A 24,086-nucleotide genomic window follows, 5' to 3' on the forward strand; every position below is an offset into this window, starting at 1 on the left:
AGGATATTTTTGCTGGATATAGAATTCTGGGCTGACAGGGGTTTTTTGGTGCCAAAACTTTAAAGATGTTCTCTATCTCATTTTCATGTTTCTGATGGCAGACCCATTATCATCTAATAGTTGTTCTACTATATGTAATAAGTATGGGTACTTTTTAGGGGTTACTTTCAAGATTTAAAAAAATACGTGGATTTCAGCATTTTGTTTATAATGTGCCTAGGTATGGTTTTATTTGAGTTTATTTTACTTGGGGTTCATTGACTGACTTTCTTGAATCTGTAAATGTATGCCTTTTACCAAATTTGGGAAGTTTATAGACATTATGTCTTCAAATATTTTCTCAATATTAATCTGTTTTTCCTCTCTTTTCTGGATCTCTGGTAAAACAAATGCCAGATCTTTTGCTCTTCTCCCACAAGTGTCTGGGGGGCTCTGTTAATTTTTTTTTCAATCTTTTTTTGTCTCTGTTATATAGAATGGATAAGTTTTATAGATTCATCTTTAAGTTCCCTGATTCTTTCCTCTTTCATTTCCACTCTGTTGGAGAGCCTTCATTCACTGAATTTTTCATTTTACATATCATATTTTTAAGTTTCAGAATTTCTATTTTTAAAAGTAGTTTCTATTTCTCTGCTGAGAACTTCTCTTTCCATTCATAGTAAGTGTGTGTAATAACCTCACCTCACGGACATAGTTAATAGGTGCTTTTTAGGCTTTGGTAATTTCAACATCTGATTGTCTTTCCTTTGAGAATTAGTCATGATTTTTTTGTTCTTTGCAAGTTGAGTACTTTTAGATTGATCCAGGATGTTTTGAATATCATATTGGGAAACTCTGGGTCCTGTTAAAATCCTCTGGAGAGGGTTGATTTGTTGTTGGCTGCTGTTGTTGTTAGTAGTAAGCGGTCAGCCGGTTCGGTTTTGACTCAAATTCTGTCTCATCTTCGGTGGGCAGTACGTCCAAGTAGTTGTGTGTTCAGTATCTTTCCTGTGATGCTTTGGGTCTGTCCTCTCTGTGCGCCACTCATGGATCATGCTAGTACCTGGGTAGTATTTTAATTGTAGTTCTGCTCTCAAAGCCTTTGCTTTGCTGCTTGGGTCTGTTCAGGGCTTAATGCTGATTTGGGGTGAACCCTGTCTTTGTGCCAATTCAAACACAGATTCAGTTAGAGGATCCTCCTTTTCTAGCTCTTCCTTTCTGGGATTACCCCTCCTTTTCCTGGTCCTGTGTCCAGAAGGACAGGGTTTTTCTTGGCATTATAGCTGCCTGCACCACTGTCACAGCTGCACACACCGAACAGGGCATGCTTTTAGGACAGAGTAGCTAGAGAAGAGAGTGAAAAATATGGGTATTTTTCCTTTTATCTTTGCACTAAAGGAGAAGATCCCTTTCCATATGCCTTTGGCCAGAAAAGCAGCATTTCTTTTCCAGTGTTAACTACCTATACTGCGGATGCTTCATCTTATAACGGGCTTATCTTTGGGCCAGAGTCAAGAGACAACAAAGACAGAAAACCCCCTGAACAGCCAGGGATTAATTCCCTATGCATTCGGTGGCTCACTTGGGCCCCCTCTTCTTTTGTGAGAAGAAGATAGCTAATGCTCAGGTTTTCTATTCTTTTATTTTGTACTTTTATCATCATAAGAAGGAAAATACCTAGGGCTTGAAAACCTCAGTGTTTAATAAATTTTTTTTCTTCTATGGCTAGGATAAAGAGCCTGCGAGTAAATTTTGCCTGATTTCTGAGACTTTTGCTAAATTAATCTTGAAATAATGTAAGTTTCCTGCTTTCTGGTTATCCTGTCAAGAATTTTAGCATAAATAAATGACCATTTGGCATAATGTGTTAATTGTGGTTGACTGTTTTATATAGTGCATTTTTAATTGCCATCTGATGTGGTTTTTAATTGCATTTTTAATTGCAATTGATGACTGATTTTTTAAGGAAGAATTGGAATTCTGCATTTCCTGTGAGATATTAATAGTAACAAAATGATCATTTATTGAGCACGTGAAAGTTTTCCTTCCGTAATGTAACATTATTATCTTTATTTTGCTAATGATGAAGTTGAGCTCAAAGAAGTGAAGTTGCTTGTCCAAGATCATATGTTTACAAATGGCAAAGCTAGAATTTGAACTCAACAATCTGTCTCTAAAACCTGCTTTTCTTAATCTTTATGCTAATTATCATACATAGCACAAGGTGCTGGGAATACATAAATAAAAGATTGAATTCATGCCCTCCACGATCTTTCTGTTTAGTTGGCAAACCAGGACAATCAAGAGAGATTCACAGAACAGTAAGTGCCATGACTTTTTGACATAGATTTTTTTGTTCTTTAGATTCACAGGTATGATTAAAGCTCATTCATATTTGGTCTTTCATTAGTCCAATTTTTATTTTTACATTTAAAAAATCAAAATTAGTATTTCTTAAACATCTTTTCATTGCAAAAGTGCTGTTCTAACTAGATCTTGGATTCACTGTTTTGTATTTAGCTAGCCCTTTACTGAGCTTTTCACATATGTTAATACCTGCATTAACCAACACAAGAAGATGGGTTGATATTAGCTGTTACCTTTTTACAGAGGAGGTCAGAACTTAAAGAGTTTAAATGATCTGCCAGAGGTTGCCCAGATTGCAAATAGTGGAAATAAGATAACTAGAATTCCAGTTGCTTAATTAATAGGAAGTAAATGCCTGCTAAATACAACTTTTGTATTTATATCAGTATACTTCAAATTAAATTAATGTACTGAGGTCTTACTGTAATATGGTACTTTAAAGCTATTATACTGCTTTTCAAGGTAAAGTATATTTATATACTTTAAATAGATATATATTTAATAGATACATGTTTAATAGATACATTTCTTCTTAATTTTACTTTGTGTTGGTTATTGATTGAAAAATTATTAGACTATAAAGCATGAGTCTCTTGAATTTTGGTTATCTTCACTTTGGGTGCTACTCAGTATAGTACTGCTTGTGTTATAGTATAGCATTTACATTGTTCCAAAATTCTGTTTTAAATCTGTTTTATCTTTTGTGTGGCAAAAATTACTTTTTTTGTTTCCTTTTTGTTATTACCAAAAGTGTGTGTGTGTGTGTGTGTGTGTGTGTGTGTGTAATAGAATGTTAGAAAGTAAGGAAAAAGGAAAACACCCAGAGACTACTGCTGTTATCAACTCATTATAAATCCTGGATCTTTTTCAATTTGCACACATACACAGACAAACACAAGGATCCAACCCAGAACTTTGCATGTATTACATCTAGATTTCATGTTTCCTAAGTCTCTTTTATCTAACACTCTTAAAAAAGCAGTCTCTCTTGGTAACCTATTTTTAAATAAGGACCTATAGATGTTTTTTACCCTGCCACTGTCGGAAAATGTTTAATGAATGTTTTTGTAGTAGTCATTTTAGTTGTTATCAAAACTCAAGGAGAAGGAAATTTCAGTGAAGAATTTGCTGGTGGTCAATTTACAAATGCTAAGAGTTAGCCCTGTATCTCATTGTTTTTGACACTTGTTAGACATTGTTTAGACATTGTTTGGGTACAAGTACGTTAAAAGCAATCTCTCTAGTAGAGGTCAAAAGAATGTTGTACACTCCAGTGCTTCCCTATAGAATCAAAGGAAGCTGAGCTGAATTGACAGAGTGCTGTTAGAATGAGACATCCTTGAAAACGTTGGTGGGAAGAGCTGATGAAATAAATCAATTTAGTTGGAAACAAAAGATTGAATTTGGTATTCTTCTACTGGAGAAAGTGCAGAAGAATTAGATCTTCACACTACCTCGGGTTTTTGAGACACAAAAAAGCAAATAATTTGATCTGGTTTAGAGAAGTTGTTGCATACTTTATCCCAAGTGCTTGCTGCCTCTGCCTGTCACCTTTTGCTTCTCAAATATATACAGTAACTAACCTGACCTAGATGAGTACTGTTAATCACATCACTAGATTAAATAAGGTTTAAAACGAAATAGGAAAATAGGAAGATGAAAGATGTAATTTAATGTACATATCATTAAGAATAGAAAAAATGCAAGTACATCATTGGTGAGAAATTTTTTTCCTTCAGTAACAATTTCTGTGAATAGATCTTTCAACATCCAGTTTTATATGCTTTAGTAAAGTTCATTTGTCATAGCAAAATCATTCATTATAAATCTCTTTTTTGTATGGGTATGTGAATAACCCCTTTCCTTTTCCATCAATGGCCCATTCTAACTCTCTCAGTGAATTATGAATTGGAATTATATTCATATCGTAAATTTAGCAGCGTTTGCTCTAAAAGATTTTTTATTTTTTAACTTAGTGTGTAGATATCCACCCATCCCCTCCCGCTTTTCTGGGGGGTGTGTGTGTATGTATAGGGGTGTTCTCAAGATTGCTCTTCTCATTTAGAAAATGTTAGAAAAATTTTGCTTTTATGGATACATGCTATATTTTACCAATGAAGTTGAAATGAAAGTTGTTACTTTTTAATTCCTATCCTGTCTAGGGTTGCTTACTTTTCCTTGATAATTTCTAAACTGCAGTCTTCTTAGCTTTCTAATTCTGTAACTGTGTAGCTTTGTGACAACAAAGATGTATGACTTTCAGCTTAGGTGGGCTTTTCGTATTGCTTGGCAGTTCCATTACCTTCTGCTTTGCTTTTACTTTTACTCTCACCCCCATCTTTCAGTCAGTATCTTTGTCATTCTCAGAAGATTATCCTGTCCAGTAGGTTGGTGGGGGAGGGGGGGAAGAGGGTGAAGGGGAGGGGGAAGAGCAGAGGGAGGGAGAGGGAAAGCATTTCCCTATATTTGTACCTTCTCCCTTTTAACGTAGCTAACAGATTGCTGTGTGCTCTTGATCCTGTCTTCCACAGGAATCCCCTTCTGTCAGGATCCATTTTCCTCCCTGTGTCTAAACTTCTTCCACCTGACTGACTTCTTCCACTTAGCCTCTAAAAACTTGTTTAAATCTCTTCTATCCTAAAAGTATACTGTCCTCAATTTTCTCTCAACCCTGTTCTTTCTGGCAACAACTCATTGTCATTTCTTACCTTTATTGTCAAACGTTTTCAAAGAGTCGGCGTACACTGTTTGACTTTATATCCTTTTATTCAGTCCTTGACTTTATTCTTGTAGGCACCACTCGATTGAAATTGTAAAGTATTTGACCTCTTTGCAAAATTGGACACTCTTGATTTACTTAAAATCAGCCTTTAAAAGTTTAAAAAAAAAGTTTTGATTAAGGATGTCTATGGTAGTGTAAACAGTCAAATAGCATGCTGCGAAGCTAATGGAAAAAGAGCATTGCTCTTCTTTACCTCTTCTGATGCATGATTTCCACAACCCAGCGGCAACCACTTGCAACCTTTTACGTATTTTTTCTGTTATTTATTTCCTTATTATCTATATTAATGTGTTTACACTGCTGTTTATATTACACCGGTCACACTAAGTTCATACACATATATCAATTTTATTCCATTTTCCTCCAGGTTTCCAACCCTCCCACCCTTTGGATTTCTTTAGAGGTGCAGTCAGTTTTTAAATTTAGGATTGCCCTTTTCTGTTGTTTGTTTTTTTGAATTACTAGTTCTTTAAAGTTTATGTTTTTCAGAGCCTCCTTTGAATTCTATTTTCTATTAGTGAAGGTTGGAAACGCATTCCTCTTGGGCCAGGTTAAAAATTAGAAGCACATATTCAACAGATGAACTTGTACCCTCTCTTCCCAACTACACTCTCAAGAAACCTTTTTCTTTTGGCCTCACTGGCTATCTTGCTTGTCTTTGTCCATGCCAAGCATGATCTCACCTATTGGCCTTTGTGTTTCTTGCCCCATCTGACTGGAATACCTTTTCATGGACTGAATGTTTTTGTTGCCCCCAGATTCACATTAAAACCCCACCCCTCAGTGGGAGGTAATTCAAACTAGATGAGGAGACTTCACCAATGGGATTAGTGCCCTTACATGAGAGTAGAGAAAGAGCTTGCTTCTCTTTGCTTCCAGCCATCCAGGAACCAGGAAGTAGGTCCTCATGAGACACTGAATCATCAAGCTATTCCCTTATTATCTCTTCTAAGAGTTTATAGTTTTAGCTCTTATATTTAGGCCCTTGATTCCTTTTGAGTTAATTTTTGTATGTGGTATAAGGTAAGGGTCCACTTCATTCTTTTGCATGTGGATATTTTCTTTAAAAAATTGTCCTTTCCCCCATTGAATGTTTTGGTACCCTTATTGAATGTCATTAGGTGATGTATGCTAAGGTTTATTTTTGGGCTCTCTGTTCTATTTCATTGACCTATATGTTTGTCTGTGACAGTACCACACTGTCTGACTACCATAGCTTTGATGTAAGTTTTGAAATCAGGAAGTGTGAGTCTTAACTTTGTTCTTCTTTTTCAAGATTGTTTTGGCTGTTTGGAGTCCTTTGGGTTCTGTGTGAATTTTAGGATGGATTTTTGTATTTCTGTAGGAAAAGTCATTGGGATTTTGGTAGGATTCACATTGACCCTATAGATCATTTTTGGTGTGTTGACTTAACAGTTGTCTTCCAGTTCATGAACACAGGATGCCTTTCCATTTATTTATGTGTTCTGTTATCTCTTTTAGTAGTGTGTGTAGTTTTCAGTGAACAAGTAAATCTTTTGCTTTGTTTGTTAAGCCTTATTTAGAATTGTTAATTTCCTTTTAGGATTGTTCATTGTTAGTATATAGAAAGCAGTAATTTTGGGGGGATGTTATTTTATATATGGAATCAGTGAATTCATCTTCTGTCAGTATTTCAGTAGCAGTCAAGTGATTTGAACTGAACTTAAATGGAAACTAAAAAATCAGAATAAATAAAAATTTCTGAATTGAATCCAAGTACTAGCTTTTTACTTAATCTTCATTAATCAAACTACGGTTTAAATTTATCTAAGTGTACTAATTTGAAACTCTGTAGACATAGATGAATACCAGCAGATCAAAATAACCTTCGAAACAATTCTGTTTGAGATCTTTAATGTCATTAAGTAAGAGGTTCTGAAAATGATATTTCTGAAATAAGGAGATCATGTAGCTCTTATTGCGACTTATTGATGCTTCTCTAGAAGTTGCTGGAAATGTAATAGTAATGAATGTTTTTTACAGTTTGGAGGGGGTATACAATTGAGTACAGATTATGAATGATGTATTTTTGCTTTTTTAATTCACAGGCCACAGAAACACTATTTAGAATGGCAGTAGCAAGAGGAACCATCACAACATTAAGAAATGGAGAAGTAAGATGAGAATTTTGACATAAATATGATTTATTTCATAGTATGCTGTTTTTAGAACATAAAATGTAGTGAATTCTGTGATACTTTATATAACAAACTGAGAAATACGTGATGTTCATAATACTGAGTGAATCTGACCTATAAATCTGTTTTAGTTAGGTCATATTGGAACCAGATCTTGGGTTGAAAGAAACTGCTAACTATTTTAATATTTGGTTACCAATTGCTTTTACTCTTAAAAGAAGATGACAATTTACTTAATAATAACTTCTGCATATATATATATATATATATATATATTTAGTGAAAATAATCCTGTGCTTTTTCCTTTCTTTTTATTCTATGTTCTACAGATCTGATACTTCTTTCTTAGGATAAAATAATTTGTAATGTTGACATTTATCACAGAGAGAGAGAGAAACAAGAGAGAGAAGGTGGGAGAAATGGAATTTAGTCTGTTTGTTTTATAGTTGAGGCTCACTTAAGATTCTAAGTTTTCACTTTTCTAAATGCTCCTACCAATTCTTAAAAAAATGCTACTACTGAAATAAATTTTCATTCCAGAATTATTACCAGCCTGATTACCACTCCATCTGCCTTTTCTTAATTCACTTTCTCACTAAGACATACTTAAGTTGAGGTTGAATATGATGTCGCGTTGCCATGTTCCTTTTTCTATTCTACTAGCAAATACTTAAGGATAAAATATAGAATAGTTCCTTATTCTAGAATTAAATTCTGTGTTATTTAATGTAGTATTTATAATTCAGTAACCTAAATATTTAGTAGAAGTGACTGAATATCTGAGGAGATAACTGAAATTGTATTATTGTATGATTATAAATTTTATCAATTGCTATATCTGCTTGTTAGGGGAAAATGTACAATCATTTGGAAATCATATACTCTTAAATGTTGAATTGTATATTGGCAAGGCACTTTGGTATTAACTTGTAATATATTTTGTCTATGGAAAAGACTTAACTGATCCCTTTGTATTCTCAACAAACTGCAGTATGTGGTGCCATTTTGAGACGAAAAATATTCCCATTAATAAAGTCAGACATATTTGTCTGCCTAGAATATGTCAAAATGAATCTCAGATTTTAGTAATTACTATGTATTTTCTTTTGGGGGGGCAATGCATTTTTGAACTTTATTTTCTGTTGTAAGAAGGTTGGGGAAATGTATGCAAGAGTTTTAAAAGTAATCTTTTGAGCATATCAACACATTGGATATGTACATATTTTATATAATGGAGAGGAAGTAGTTAAAATCCCTGGCTTTTGATCCATTTCTCCCTCCCAGTTACCAGTTACTGGGGATTGCCACAGGTTACTAACCTCATTAAGAGGTATTAATGTTGGACAGAGGTTTTTTTGTTTTTTTAAAGATTTTATTTATTTGAGAGAGAGAGAGAGAGTGTACAGCTCAAGCTGGGGGGTGCACAGAGGAAGAGGGAGAAGCAGACACCCTGCTGAGCAGGGAGCCCAATGCGGTGCTCCATCCCAGGATCCTGAGATCATGACCCCAGCTGAAGGCAGACGCCCAACCAGCTAAGCCACGCAGGCGCCCCTTGGACAGAGTTATTAAGCACTCTCTGACTTTCAGTTTCTAAAGTGAAGTTAAAACTGTAAGATGCACATTTTTTTCTTTTACATTTTAAGATCTCTGAAAATGGTATGTGTCTTCTAATCAGTGATACCTCATAGTAATTGTGAGATTTTTTATAAGTCTCTCATATGTTAGAGTTGATAAAATATAATATTTTGTAGTTTAAAAAAATACAGTGACATGTAGTAAGTATTCAGTAAATGGTAGTTAGGATAGGCTACAAAATAGTTTTAATTTAATTATTTGACTTGGGAAATACAAAATTAAGACAAAACAAAGATATTGCTAAATATGTATATATACAAGTGGCATAGATTTTTGGAGCTGCTGGGCTAAGTGCTATAGAAATAGATGATATAACATGGTTCTTGCCTTTAGAGGCGCTTACTCTCCGGTTGAGGAAACAATTGCATGAATACCTGGAAAAAAAATCTGGTAGAGAGTAGAAAATGCTTAGTTCTATTGAGTCTGGAAGTAACTAGAGTCCAGATTCCACTTGGAATGTGCTAAATTTTAGTATCAAGGCAACAACAGAGAATTCATTTGAGAGTAGGAGAAAAACTAAAAGGTTAACAATTTAATGGATTATTTAAACAGAAGCTGAAATCACCATATTTGTCATAGTGGAAAATTTATGAAATACTAAGGGAGGAGTGGGGTAAGCAGTTTACTTGTCCTAGGGCACTTAAAAAATTGTTCTAACCCATTACTGTGAAAATTTCTGTTAAGCAGAGATTAAGAAGTAACTCCATGACAATGCTATCAAGTAGGAAGAATAAAGACTGGTATATCCAAAGTACGAAAAGATTAGTCTTTGAGTAAGTTATTGACTGGTTGCACGATGACACAACTTTGCTTGTCTACCCTTCCCTGTGCTCTGACTCTAAGCCTACACTTTGTCTAGTTATTGGGCATTTCTACTTGGATGTTTTAAGAAATGTTGAGACCAGAAAACATGGTTCCTCTCTCAAAAAATAAGCAGATACTTTTTTTTAAATAATTTTTTATTGTTATGTTAATCACCATACATTACATCATTAGTTTTTGATGTAGTGTTCCATGATTCATTGTTTGTGCATAACACCCAGTGCTCCACGCAGAATGTGCCCTCTTTAATACCCATCACCAGGCTAACCCATCCCCCCACCCCACTCCCCTCTAGAACCCTCAGTTTGTTTTTCAGAGTCCATCGTCTCTAATGGTTCATCTCCCTCTCCGACTTACTCTCCCCTTCATTCAAGCAGATACTTTTTGAAGGAGTTTGAAACTGACTTTATAAGTTACAGTGAATCATTGGAAGATTTAAGCAAAGGAGTGACACATTATCTTTTTTAATATCTTCATCACAACTCTGCAAGGGGGAAATTATTAGGCTCATTTTATAGGTAAAATGAGGCTCAGACGGTTTAAACATTTTGCCTATGATCAAACAGCTAGGAAATGGGAGAGCTAAGATCTGAGTGCCAATCTGACTCTAACACGCATTCATTCCACTATACAGTATAATTTCCCTCAATTTAATTCACTTACCTAAAGTTTTCTAATTATTCAGTTATCCTATAGCTTGACAACTGAAAAATAGCAGAGTAGCTAAGACCTCTAAGCTTATGTAATCAGCCATAATTTTTTTTATGCATTCTGAATATCAGTGTTCCTTCTTCTTTTGTGTAGAGAAATATGTGATTTAAAATGAATGGAGAAAAATACCCTTCACAGTTCTGTTTAGTCACTAAATGTCTAACCATGTTGATATGTTCTTTGTACAGTCTTGTATGTGGGCTGGATCTTTTTTATCTTAATTAAATTACATAGGTTAGGAAGCAGTTTTTATGGGTAGAATTTTTTTTAAAACTTACAGCATACAAAATATGTGTTAATCGACCATGTTACAAGCCCTGCAATCAGCTGTAGACTATTAGTAGTTAAGTTTTGGGGGAGTCAAAAGTTATATGCAGATTTTTGACTGTGCTGGGGGTTGGTGTCTAACCTCCACATTGTTAAAGGGTCAACTGTAGTTGTTGTTTTTTTTTTAAATTCACATTTCCCTGAGAATTTACTATATGAATGCTTACATTGATTAAGCTAATGAATCAAGAATTAATACTTTATCTCCCTTCCTAGTGGACTAGCCAGCTTTGTGTGCTGGAAAGGGCACTAGTCTGCGTGCTAGTCCATGTGGGTTCTCTTCCTGGCTTTGATAACTATGCAGTCTTGGACATTTTACTTAGCTTCTCACAATTTCAGATTCGTACTTTAGGAAATGAATTGATTAGTTATCTTTAAGGTCCTATACAGCTTTAACATTTTCTACTTTACACAGGTTTGTATACCCCCCCTTGCCAGCCCCCCACCCATTTTTTAAGTAGACTCTACACCCAGCGTGGAGCACAACTCAGGGCTTGAACTCACGACCCTGACATCAAGACCTGAGCTGAAATCAAGAGTTGGATGCTTAACCGACTTAGACACCCAGATGCCACTCCCCCTTTTTAAAAATGTGGTTCTTTTAGCCTTTACTGTACATGAGAACTGCCCATAGAGCTGTATAAAATTTAGGCACATGGGCTCCATCCCCAAAGACTTTGTCCACTGGGTCTAGCTTAGGGCTCCAGTATCTATATTTACTTAGATTTACTAATCTATTATAGAACTACTTATCTATTATACAGAGCTACTAAAATCTAATTTTAATGCCTAGCCACAGCTGTAAACTATTTTAAAGAAGTATTTTTCACTCTTACATCTGAACCCAAGGAACACACAATTTAAGACAAAACAGATGAAGACATAGCAAGGAGTTGAAGTGCATTTAAAGATTGTTGTATATAAAGCAGAACACAGCAGCATGGTTTGTGGCTCTTTTGGAAGGAAGGATAGGTGATTTGACCCAGTATCTAGTTTTGTTTTATATCACTGTATGGTATTAGGTAGTCTACATGTTTTATTAGAATGGAAACTTTTGTTTACCTTTCTGGAACATGCTTTACATAACTAATAGAGAATATTTTGTTTTAGTGTAATTCCTGCAGTAAGGGTAGGAACTCTGGTGTGGATTTCTGTTTCTTCAGGTTTAGCAACTGCCTAGCACATAATAAGGATCTTAGTATATGTCTGATGCACCAGTAATAGAGTTATTTAGAACTTATGTGGCAAATATCATTTTGATTTAATCAACTGTCAGTTTTAAGATAAGTATAACCATAAATGCAGATTTATACGTATAATAAATACCGGGGCTATGTTATTTCAAAATCGTGAAATTTGTAATACAATGATATATTTTTTTGACATCAAATTTTTTCATGAATTGAGAACTATTTGAAGAGACTATAAAATTTACATATTTGATATTCAGTCTTGTTCACAAAGTTATTGATTATTCAGATATTAAGATACATTTCCAACACTGTTGAAATTGTTAAAAATTGTATTCAAGTCAGTCTAATACTTTAAGTATTTTTTCTTCTTTGTGAATGAAAATTCTTTATATAAAGAAATCTAGAAGTAAGCTTTCATACATTTATATTTTTAAAATTGCCTTTTTTTTCTTAAATATTTTATTTATTTTTACTATTTCTCTTTTAATACCACCTAAGGAAATATGTTAAGTCTTTAATAAATGAAGTGTTAGTATTTCAAATAGTGAAGTCTGTGGCCTGGTGCCTAGTGAATGCCAGGAACTAGTGGCTTGTAAAATCTGATCAAATGAAGAAATATTTATTGAGAGCATCTTAAAGACAGATCTGACACATGGCACTAGTGTCCCTTCCCTTCCTTTTCTTCCCTAAATATTAATTGAGTGTCAGGCACTATACTAGGTGCTGGGTTGTAATAAAACTAACATGGTTTCTGCCCTGAGGAAGCTTTATAATAGTCTAGTGGCTGAGTCCATAACTTGCCACTTATGACCTTGGTCATAACCATAACTATAACCAAGGTGTCTTCTTCTGTAAATAGGGATAAATGCATCCACTTGGTGCATTACTTTGTAAGAAACCGATGAGATAATATATATAAAGCAGGTAATACAATATCTGACACAATGTAAGCCTATTAGAATTTAGCCTATCTTAAATTGTAACTCTTTTTTTTAAGAGCGAGAGAGTGGGGGTGGGGTGGGGAGGGGGCAGAGGGAGAGAGAGAGAGAGAAAATCTTAAGCAGGCTTCAGGCCCAGTGCAGAACCTGAGGCAGGGCTCAATCTCATGACCCAGAGATCATGACCTGAGCTGAAATCAAGTCAGATGCTTAACTGACTGAGCCATCCAGGTACGCTGATAACTTTTTTATTTTAATTAAATACAATTGAGCATTTTCTGTATTAGTGTGAGTATATGGAGATTATTGGACTGTGGTTATTTATGACACTCTGTGAACTGAGAATTGGTAATGAAAGACAGACTTTAAATATTTTGGTCAGCCTATATTGCCAGTGCCCTCAGTTGTCTCATGCCAGTAGTTTATTAATATACAGAATGTAAGTTTAGTTAGAGACTTGAAGTCTCCTACTCAGCCAAATTCTGCTGATCATGATTTTGTTTCCACACATAGAATAAACATAGCAGGAGGAAGTGTGATGGTAGAAAAGCCAAAATTCAGCAATAAACCTAAGAATTCTATTAGAAAAACAGGGTAAAGTCATTACATAGTGGAAACTTAGTTCTGATAATTTCAAGTCTTAGTGGTACAAAAGGTCCACTGTGAATGGTGAGACCCTGACTTTGCAGAAGTGCAGACTAAGGCTCAGCTGATCCTGTCAAGGAAAATTGGCTTATCTCTTCTGCAAGAAGACCTCTGATTTATGTATTATATTTTAACAGGAAGAAAATATTAAGGTGCTTTATACATGTCCATTGCCATTTGAAATATAGTCTTTGTTAACCTGATTACTTCCTCCCATATCCCCATACCATCTAAGGAAAAAAAAAAAAGAAAGGAATTCTGACCATTCTAGAATGTTCCTGAATAACTCTTTCAAGTTTATTGTTTTTTTCCTTCTGGGAGTGATTTCCAAATTGTATCTTTATTAACAAGCCATACAAATGATCTGTTAAAATTTAGCCTAGAAAAGTTACTGTGTTTCTTCCTTTCAAGCAGTATAGCTTTTAAAAAAAGCATATAGGGAAAATGGTTAGCATCCTTTAGAAAAGGAGAGAAGAAATAAATATGGAAAATGATCTAGAGAGAAAGGTTAGGACTCAAAGAGTATTTATAACAAGCAACATAATGCAGGGAAGTCCCAAAGCTTTCTCTAATGAGGTGGGAAGAAATGAGTTTTGAAAGCAGAACAGAAAGTTGGAGACAACTGAAGCCAGTGGTCATTACTTTAGGATGATGAAACATTCAGAGGCTTCAGAGAGGTTGTGGGATTGCTGTCTTGCTCATTTAAAAAAAGGGTTATTTCTTAATTGCCATCAATCTGTGTGGTTTAGATATTGAACTGGCAGAAGCAGAAGACTGGTTTATGTAGCATCTCGGTGTGTGTTTGCGTGTGTATGTGTGAGTGTGTATACACATATATATGTTTTTTTTTTTCAATTTTCTAATTCCATGAATCAAAACAGCATGTTATATTTTGGTAGATGCTTGGAAAATTCAGAATCCATGCCTGAATTACATCATAAAACATTGAGCTTCAAAACTTGTCTTTTATTCTTGCTGGAATATTTTATCTTTGTCACTAAATCTGCTTTAAGTGGCTCATCATGTTATATGCTGTGGCACTGTTACGTACTCCTGATGAACAGACTTTATTTGGAAAATTCTGGTGCAGACAAAGAAGGCCAGGAGCTATGCTGTGGTTTTAAAAATATCAGATCACAACGTTTAAGCTTGGTGGCCTTGTCTATACCAACTCTGCATGTGCCTTTCTCTACCGAGATGATTATCTGTTGACGTCCCCTTATTTTCTTCATAATAGGAACTCTGCTTTTAATTTAAATACAAAAATAAATGTGCCATAATTTTCTCCTTAAACAAAACAAACAATATCTGGACAATATCTGGCTAAGTATGGAACACTTAGGTTTTATTTTTCAAAAATTGGAAGGGCTCTTAAGATAACATCAGTTTGTTTTGATCCTAATAGGAAGAGCTTTAGGCCAGGAAAGCAATTATTTCCACATGGGTAAAGCCAGTCCCAGCTACCTCCCGTTCACCAATCCACTGAACTTAAACTTGCCTACCTTGGTTATAGAGCTAAATGTGGTTGAATGCATTAGAAAATGCAGGTTCTATTATAAAAATAGTCTTTAGATAGACAGAAAATATTCTTTTGTACAAAGCATACTAAAGGCATTTTGTGTAAAATGTTGGGGTGAGATCACCAACAAGTAATTTAAACTCTTTGACTTGCCAAAGAAATGTAATTTTATACACACATATATGACCAATATAATATGTACTGTTTTGTTTGTACATCTTTTTTCTTTCTTTGTTGACTCTTGGCTGTATTGTCAATAGGTGAATTTGCTTTCTAGTGACAAGTATTATTTGTCGGTTAGTAGGGCTGTGTCCGATCAGAAAAGAGAGGATGTGTATTAAATGATGTGGTTAGTCTTTCTGGTGATCAGCCCTGACCCTAAATCTATCACTGTGAATCACCTCATTAGCATAACAGACACTCCTATCTTCAGGAAATTCCAAGGATTTTTGAAGTTGTGTACCAGAAACTGGGAACAGAGACCAGATTTGTTCTTTATAGGATAGTCTCTAGATTTGCTTTTTCTGAAAATTTCATATACATGACTCTTTCACTTAGCATGTTTTGAGGGTTTATCCATATCAGATTTTTCTTTTTCATAATTGAATAGTATTCCATTGCATAGATAATATTTTGTTTATCTGTTAACCACTTAATGAAGATTTGGATTATTTCCAGGTTTTGGCTATTACAAATAATACTTCTGTGAGTATCTGTATAGAAGTCTTTGTGTTGACATATGTTTCTATGTCTCTTGGGTTGATAACTAAGATTGGAATTGCTAGGTCATCTGGATAACTCTAAGAAAAAGTGCCTGTGCCATGTTACATTCCCAGTGGCAGTGGACAAGGAATCCAGTTTGTCAACATCATTGCCGAAATTTGGTATTATCAGTCTTTTTAATTATAGCCATTCTAGAAGTATGTGGTGGTATCTCATTATGGTTGTAATTTGCATTTCCCTGATGACTAATGATGTTGGGCATCTTTTTGTGTACTTATTAGTCATTTGTATATCTTTGAAGAAATGTCTACTGGAATATTTTGCCCATTTTTTCATTGGATTTGTTTCTTATTATTGATTTGCAGGAGGTGATTTTAAAAAAATTCTGGGTACAAATCTCTTATTAAATATATGATTTGGAAAAATTTTTTTTCCCAGTCTGTGGTCTTTCTATTTTTGTAAACAGTACTTTTTGAAAGTAAAAGCTTAAAAATTTTTATTTATTTATTTACTTACTCACTTATTAATATTTTATTTATTTATTTGTCAGAGAGAGAGAGCACAAGAGGGGGAGCGACAGGCAGAGGAAGTAGGCTCCCCGTTGACAAAATTCTTGCATTTTTCAAAACCCATGGAACTGTACACCATAAAGAATAAGTTTTATTGTATGTAAATGAAAAGATAAAAAAGTGAAAATGAGAAAAAATGTGTATTGAAATAATACCATTAAGAATACTCTGGTTCTTATCATTTCTCCGGGACTGTTGAAGATTAAGGAGCATAATTAAAGAGGCTGGTTCTACAGATTATTTCTTTTGTTTTCTTTCAGGATTTTTTTTTTTTTAACCTGTATGTTCTCTAGTTTCAAAACGATATGCCTAGGTGTAGTTTTTCTTTTGGAATTTATCCTACTTAGTGTTTTTTGAGCTTGCTAAGTCTATTGTTTTGTGTCTTAGATTAACTTAGGAAATTTTCAGTCATTGTTTCAAATATTTCTTCTGTTACGTTTTTTTCTTCCCCTTCTGGTATTCCTATAACATATACATTACACCTTTTATAGTTGTCCACAATCCTCAGATATTCTGTTACTTTCAGTCATTGTTTTCTTTACTTTTCAGTTTTAGAGGGTTTTTTTTTCTTTTTAAGATTTTATTTTTAAAATATACCCAACATGGGGCTCAAACTCAAAACTCAAAACTCTGAGATCAAGAGTCGCATGCTGTACGGAGTAAACCAGCCAGGCACCCCAGTTTTAGAGGTTTCTACTCTTGTATCCTCAGGTTCAGAGATTCTTAGCCATGTCCAGTCTACTAATAAGCCAATCAAAGGCATTCTTCATTTCTGTTACAGTGTTTCTTATCTCTAGCATTTCTTTTTTTTTTCCCTTAGGATTTCTAGCTTTCTGCTTACATTGCCCATCTGTTTTTTGCATACTGTCCACTTTGTCCATTAGAGCCCTTAGCATGTTAATCACAACTGTTTTAAATTTCTTGTCTGTTAATTCTGACATCTGTGCCATGTCTGGTTCTGATGTTTGCTTTGTTGCTTCAAATTTGTTTTTTTGCTTTCTAGTATGTTTTATAATGTTTCTTGATAGCCGGAAATGATGTCTGAGGTAAAAGGAACTGCTCAAATAGGATTTCAGTAATGTGGTGATGAAGTGTGGGAGGAGGTGAAATATTCTGTCGTCCTATGATTTGTTCTTCTAGTGAGCCTGTGCCGCTGGACTGTGAGTTTTACAGGTGTTTTTCTTTTTTTTTCGGTTCCCTTAGGTGGGACAGGAGGGCTAATGTGGGCTGGAGTTGAGTGTTTCTCTTCCCCTATATTATCAGTTAGGCTCTCATAATAACCCAGCAAGATAGGCTCTGGGTAACTAGTTTCTCCTGAGGGTAGGCCTTGTTAAGAACAGAGTTCTCTGGCTTCTTTCAAAATGGTTCTTTTTCCCTTCCCTCTGCTTAGAAGCACTAGGGGATTTTTGTCTGATATTTACTATGAGAACCCAGTCAGTCTTGTGGAGGTAAAACTCACAAAAGTGTGAGCCTTCCTCCTGCCATGAGTGGGTTCCCCTGGAGTTTTTAACTCTCAGACTTCTTTACACAGAGCCTCCAGCAATTTAGTCAATTACAGGTTTTCCTACCCCAATGCTGGTTCCTGTGGTTTCCACTCCTGAGTCTCTGCTGATGTGAGCCATGCCTCCCTGTATTCGCCAGTCCGTTTCTCCAGTTTTGGTTTGCCCTGTGTCCTCACCTCTTATGGATCCAAGAAGAGTTGTTGGTTTTTCAGTTTGTTCAACAGCTTTTTACTTGTTAGCATGGAGTGGTGACTTGCAAGTTCTTTACGTGTGGAACCGCAAACTGAAAGTCCCTCAGATTCTTTAAGGAGGATTGAGTCCTTGTACTCATTATTTCTATATGATGTTGAAATATTCAGGTTCTTTGGAACAAAGGGTCCAATTTTTTTTTCTTTAATAAGACAGGATTGGTAATATGGAGTATATCTGAAATGGGAGAGAAATAACCCTTAGTATTTCTAATAAAGCCCAAGAAAGAAGTTGAAAATATTTGGCAAAAATAAAAACCAGAACAGAATTTTGAATATGTAATGATATTTAAGGGTATTAAAATGAAGTTTTATTTATTGTTTTTCCATGCAAACTTTCCAAGTTTACATGCCAAAAGGAAATGTATGTTTTATATTTTCTGTTTTTTTTTTTTAATTTTATTTATTTATTTGACAGAGAGTGAGAGAGCAGAAGCAGGGAAAGCAGCAGGCAGAGGGAGAGGGAGAAGCAGGCTCCCCGCTGAACAGAGAGTCCAATGCAGGGCTCGATCCCAGGACCCGGGGATCATGAACTGAGCTGAAGGCAGCTGCTTAACTGACTGAGCCACCCAAGCACCCCTGTATTTCCTGTTAATAGTAGTGTACATTTTGTGTCCTATAAGCTATTTCTTTTTTTAAATTTTTTATTGTTATGTTAATCACCATACATTACATCATTAGTTTTTGATGTAGTGTTCCATGATTCATTATTTGCGTATAACACCCAGAGGTCCGTGCAGCATGTGCCCTCTTTAATACCCATCACCAGGCTAACCCATCCCCCAAGCTTTTTACTTGTTAGGCTTGTAGCATTGACATCTTCACAATGTTTCTTCTTCCAGTCCATGAGAATGTAACGTTTTTCCATTTCTTTGTGTCTCCCTCAATTTCTTTCATGGGTATTTTATAGTTTTCTGAGTACAGATCCTTTACCTCTTTAGTTAAATTTATTCCTAGGTATCTCATGGTTTTGGGTGCAATTGTAAATGGGATCGACCCTTAATTTCTTTCTCTTCTATCTTGTTGTTGGTGTATAGGAATGCCACTGATTTCTGTGCATTGATTTTATATCCTGCCAATTTACTGAATTCCTGTATGAGTTCTAGCAGTTTTGGGGTGGAGTCTTTTGAGTTTTCCACATAAAGTATCATATCATCTGCAAAGACTGAGAGTTTGACTTCCTCTTTGCCGATTTGGATGTCTTTGATTTTTCCTGTCTGATTGCTGTGGCTAGGACTTCTAGTACTATGTTGAGTAGCAGTGGTGATAGTGGATATCCCTGCCTCGTTCCTGACCTTAGGGGGAAAGCTCTCAGTTTTTCCCCATTGAGAATGATACTCGCTGTAGGTTTTTCAGAAATGGCTTTTATGATATTGAGGTATGTACCCTCTATCCCTATCTGCTGAAGAGTTTTGATCAAGAATGGATGCTGTACTTTGTCAAATGCATCTTCTGCATCTATTGAAAGGATCATATGATTCTTGTTCTTTCTTTTGTTAATATATTGTATCACATTTATTGATTTGCGGATGTTGAGCCAGCCTTGCAGCCCAGGGATAAATCCCACTTGGTCATGGTGAATAATCCTTTTAATGTACTGTTGGATCCTATTGGCTAGTATTTTGGTGAGAATTTTTGCATCCATGTTCATCAAGGATATTGGTCTGTCATTCTCCTTTTTGATGGGGTCTTTGTCTGGTTTGGGGATCAAGGTAATGGTGGCCTCATAAAATGAGTTTGGAAGTTTTCCTTCCATTTCTATTTTTTGGAATAGTTTCAGGAGAATAGGTATTAATTCTTCTATAAATGTCTGATAGAATTCCCCTGGGAAGCCATCTGGCCCTGGGCTTTTGTTTGTTGGGAGATTTTTGATGACTGCTTCAATTTCCTTTGTGGTTATAGGTCTGTTCAGGTTTTCTGTTTCTTCCTGGTTCTGTTTGGGTAGTTGATACATCTCTAGGAATGCATCCATTTCTTCCAGGTTATCTAATTTGCTGGCATAGGGTTGCTCATAATATGTTCTTATAGTTGTTTGTATTTCTTTGGTGTTGGTTGTGATCTCTCCTCTTTCATTCATGATTTTGTTGATTTGGGTCATTTCTCTTTTCTTTTGGATAAGTCTGGCCAGGGTTTTATCAATCTTGTTAATTCTTTCAAAGAAACAGCTCCTAGTTTCATTAATCTCTTCTACTGTTCTTTTGGTTTCTCTTTCATTGATTTCTGCTCTGATCTTTATTATTTCTCTTCTGCTGGGTTTAGGCTTTATTTGCTGTTTTTTCTCTAGCTCCTTTAGGTATAGCTTAGGTTGTGTATTTGAGAACTTTTTATTTCTTGAGAAAGGCTTGTATTACTATATACTTTCCTCTTAGGACTGCCTTTTCTGCATCCCAAAGATTTTGAACAGTTGTGTTTTCATTTTCATTGGTTTCCATGATTTTTTTAATTCTTCTTTAATTTCCTGGTTGACCCATTCATTCTTTAGTAGGATGCTCTTTAGCCTCCATGTATTCGAGTTCTTTTGGACTTTCCTCTTGTGATTGAGTTCTAGTTTCAAAGCATTGTGGTCTGAAAATATGCAGGGATTAATCCCAGTCCTTTGGTTGAGACCTGATTTTTGACTCTAGGATGTGATCTATTCTGCAGAATGTTCCATGGGTACTAGAGAAGAATGTGTATTCCGTTGCTTTGGGATGGAATGTTCTAAATATGTCTGTGGAGTCCATTTGGTCCAGTGTGTCATTTAAAGTCTTTGTTTCCTTGTTGATCTTTTGCTTAGATGATCTGTCCATTTCAGTCAGGGGGGTGTTAAAGTCCCCTACTATTATTGTTGTCAATGTGTTTCTTTGCTTTTGTTATTAATTGCCTTATATAATTGACTGCTCCCATGTTAGGGGCATAGATATTTACAATTGTTAGATCTTTTTCTTAGATAGACCCTTTAAGTAGGATATAGTGTCCTTCCTCATCTCTTATTACAGTCTTTGTTTTAAAATCTAATTTGTCTGAAAGAAGGATTGCCACCCCCACTTTCTTTTGGTGTCCATTAGCATGGTAAATGGTTTTCAACCCCCTCAGTTTCAATCTGGGGGTGTCATTGGGTCTAAAATGAGTCTCTTGCAGACAGCATATCGATGGGTCTTGTTTTATAATCCAGTGTGATAGCCTGTGTCTTTTGATTGGGGCATTGAGCCCATTTACATTCAGGGTAACTATTGAAAGATATGAATTTAGTGCCATTGTATTGCCTGTAAGGTGACTGTTAGTGTATATTGTCTGTGTTCCTTTCTGACCTATGCTGCTTTTAGGCTCTCTCTTTGCTTAGAGGACTTCTTTCAATATTTCTTGGAGGGATGGTTTCCTGTTTGCAAATTCCTTTAGTTTTTGTTTGTCCTGGAAGGTTTTTATCTCTCCTTCAATTTTCAGTGAGAGCCTAGCTCGATATAGTATCCGTGGCTGCATATTTTTCTCGTTGAGTGCTCTGAAGATATCTTGCCAGTCCTTTCTGGCCTGCCAGGTCTCTGTGGATAGGTCTGTTGCCAATCTAATGTTTCTACCATTGTAGGTTACATATCTCTTCTCCTGAGCTGCTTTCAAGATTTTCTCTTTGTCTCTGAGACTCATAAGTTTTACTATTAGATGTCGGGGTGCTGACCTATTTTTATTGATTTTGAGAGGGGTTCACTGTGCCTCCTGGATTTTGATTCTGTTTCCTTCCCCACATTAGGGAAGTTCTCTGCTATAATTTGCTCCAATATACCTCCTACCCCTCTCTCTCTTTCTTTTTCTTCTGGGATCCCAATTATTCTAATGTTGTTTCGTCTTATCATATCGCTTATCTCTCGAATTCTGCCCTCGTGATCCTGTAGTTGTTTCTCTTTTTCTCAGCTTCTTTATTTTCCATCATTTGGTCTTCTATATCGCTGATTGTCTCTTCTGCCTTATTTTTCCTAGCAGTTAGTGCCCCCATTTTTTATTGCACCTTATCAATAGCCTTTTTGATTTCAACTTGGTTAGATTTTAGTTCTTTTATTTCTTCAGAAAGGGTTTCTCAAATAACTTCCACGCTTTTTTTCAAGCCCAGGTAGTATCTTGAAAAATCATGATTCTGAACTCTAGGCTCAACGTCGCACTAATGTCTGTATTGAGTAGGTCCCTGGCAGAGGGTACTACCTCTTGTTCTTTTTGTTGAGGTGATTTTTTTCGTCTTGTCATTTTTTTCAGAGGAGAATAAATGAATGAGAGAACAAAATGCTAACAGGTTAACAACGTCCCCAGCAAATATATTGTTTACAAATCAGAAAAGACCTGAAACCAGGGGAAAAGAAGGGGAAAGAACGAAAAAAGAAAAAGAAAAAAAAAGATAAAAACAAAAAGAGAACAATACAAAAAAAGCAGAATATGATCAAATATGATCAGGCTAGTGCATAGATCAGTGCCACACAGTAGATTTTGGGCATATTTTGGTCTGTTAGAAAAAAGTGCTTCCTAAAATTTTAAAGGAAGAAAGACATATATGTACAAAATAAGAGTTGATACCATGAAGGGATGGAAGATGACTGTAAAGATGAAAATTTTAAAAGATTTTATAAAAGGAATTGATAAGATAAATTGTTTGAGAAAAGAAAGAAGATTTAAAAAAAAATAGAAAAAAGGGAGAGAATGTGATCAGGCAGGAGACTAGAACAAAGCCATACACTAGTGATTTAGGGTATATTTTTATCTGTTAGAAGAAACTGTATCTCAAAATTTTAAAGAGAGAACAAGTTATGTATATATGGCAAAAATAAGGGTAACTACTATGAAGGGATAAAATATGACTCTAAAAATGAAAAATAAAAAATGTTTTTTTAAAAAAGGGATTGATAAGATGTTGGTTGAAAAAGGGAAAAAGAAAAATTAAAAAAAAAACAGTTAAAAAAATTAACTTTGATGAACTAATGAATCATGGTAAAAAAAAAAAGCCATGAATTCTATGTGCACTATTCCCCTAGTGCTGGAGTTCTCCCATTTTCCCTGATCGGTAAACTTCGTCTTGGCTTGCTGGCTGTTCGTGCTGATCTTCTGGGGGAGGGGCCTGTTGCCGTGGTTTCCAAATGTCTTTGCCGGAGGCTGAATTTCCCTGCCCTTGTCGGTCTGGGCTAAGCAAGCTGCTCCGGTTTGCTCTCAGGAGCTTTTGTTCCCTGCAAGCTCTCTGTACAGCTTTGGAGGACCAGGACGAAAATGGTGGCCTCCCAATCTCCACCCGGAGGAGCTGAGAACTCGGGGCCCCGCTCCTCAGTGCGCCCCCAGAGAAAAGCAGTCACTCCCTTGTCCCTGGTCTCTGGCCGCACTCCGTGCTCACCCGGCCTGTGACCGAGCGTTTGTATCTCTGGCACCCGATCCCGTGTGGAGTCTCCAAACCCAGCAGATCCCTGCGGTGCGTTCCCACGCCGCTCCTCCCGGGGGAGAGAGGGGAGTCTCCTAGGCTCTGCCGCTTGTTGGGTCCCTGCTGGAGGAGCAGTGGCCCGACTGGGCCGTTGATCACAGTTTATGGCAACCCCGATCTGAGAGCCCGTGCCTCGGCTCTGTCTCTGCAGCCGGCTTTCCCGCTCCGATACCTGGGAGCTCTGCCGCACTCAGGCATCCCCGGTCTTTCTGTGACCCCAAGGGTCCTGCGACCACACTGTCCCGGGAGGATTCCACTCCCCGCTTAGCCTCTGGAGTGACGTCCCTCAGTGGAGCCGACTTCTAGAAGGTCCGATTTTGTGCTCCAGGGCTCTATCACTTGCCAGAAGCGGCCGACGGAGGCCCCCTCCCCCGCCGTCTATCCTCCCGAATATCGCCTCGGATTCACTTCTCCGCACGTCCTACCTTCCAGTAAGTGGTCGCTTCTCTTCAGAGAGTTGTTGCTACTCTCCTCTTCGATCTCCTGTTGAGTTTGTAGGTGTTCAGAATGGTCTGATCCCTAGTCAGCTGAATTCCTGAGAC

The 24,086-nt window shown here is 36.2% G+C and overlaps 1 protein-coding gene across 1 annotated transcript in view; it reads left to right on the top strand.

Annotated features, from left to right (window-relative positions):
* TMEM135 (transmembrane protein 135) overlaps nt 1-24,086 on the top strand; it is a 300,182-nt gene that overhangs the window by 103,833 nt on the left and 172,263 nt on the right. Inside the window, exon 5 of the mRNA XM_025848397.2 lies at nt 7,198-7,263. Within this exon, the coding sequence (XP_025704182.1) occupies nt 7,198-7,263 (66 nt within the window). The remainder of the gene's footprint in view (nt 1-7,197; nt 7,264-24,086) is intronic.

The sequence above is a fragment of the Callorhinus ursinus genome, unplaced genomic scaffold (assembly GCF_003265705.2).
Source record: "Callorhinus ursinus isolate GAN/ISIS: 27379988/994484 unplaced genomic scaffold, GSC_fseal_2.0 scaffold35, whole genome shotgun sequence".
NCBI lineage: Eukaryota > Metazoa > Chordata > Mammalia > Carnivora > Otariidae > Callorhinus > Callorhinus ursinus.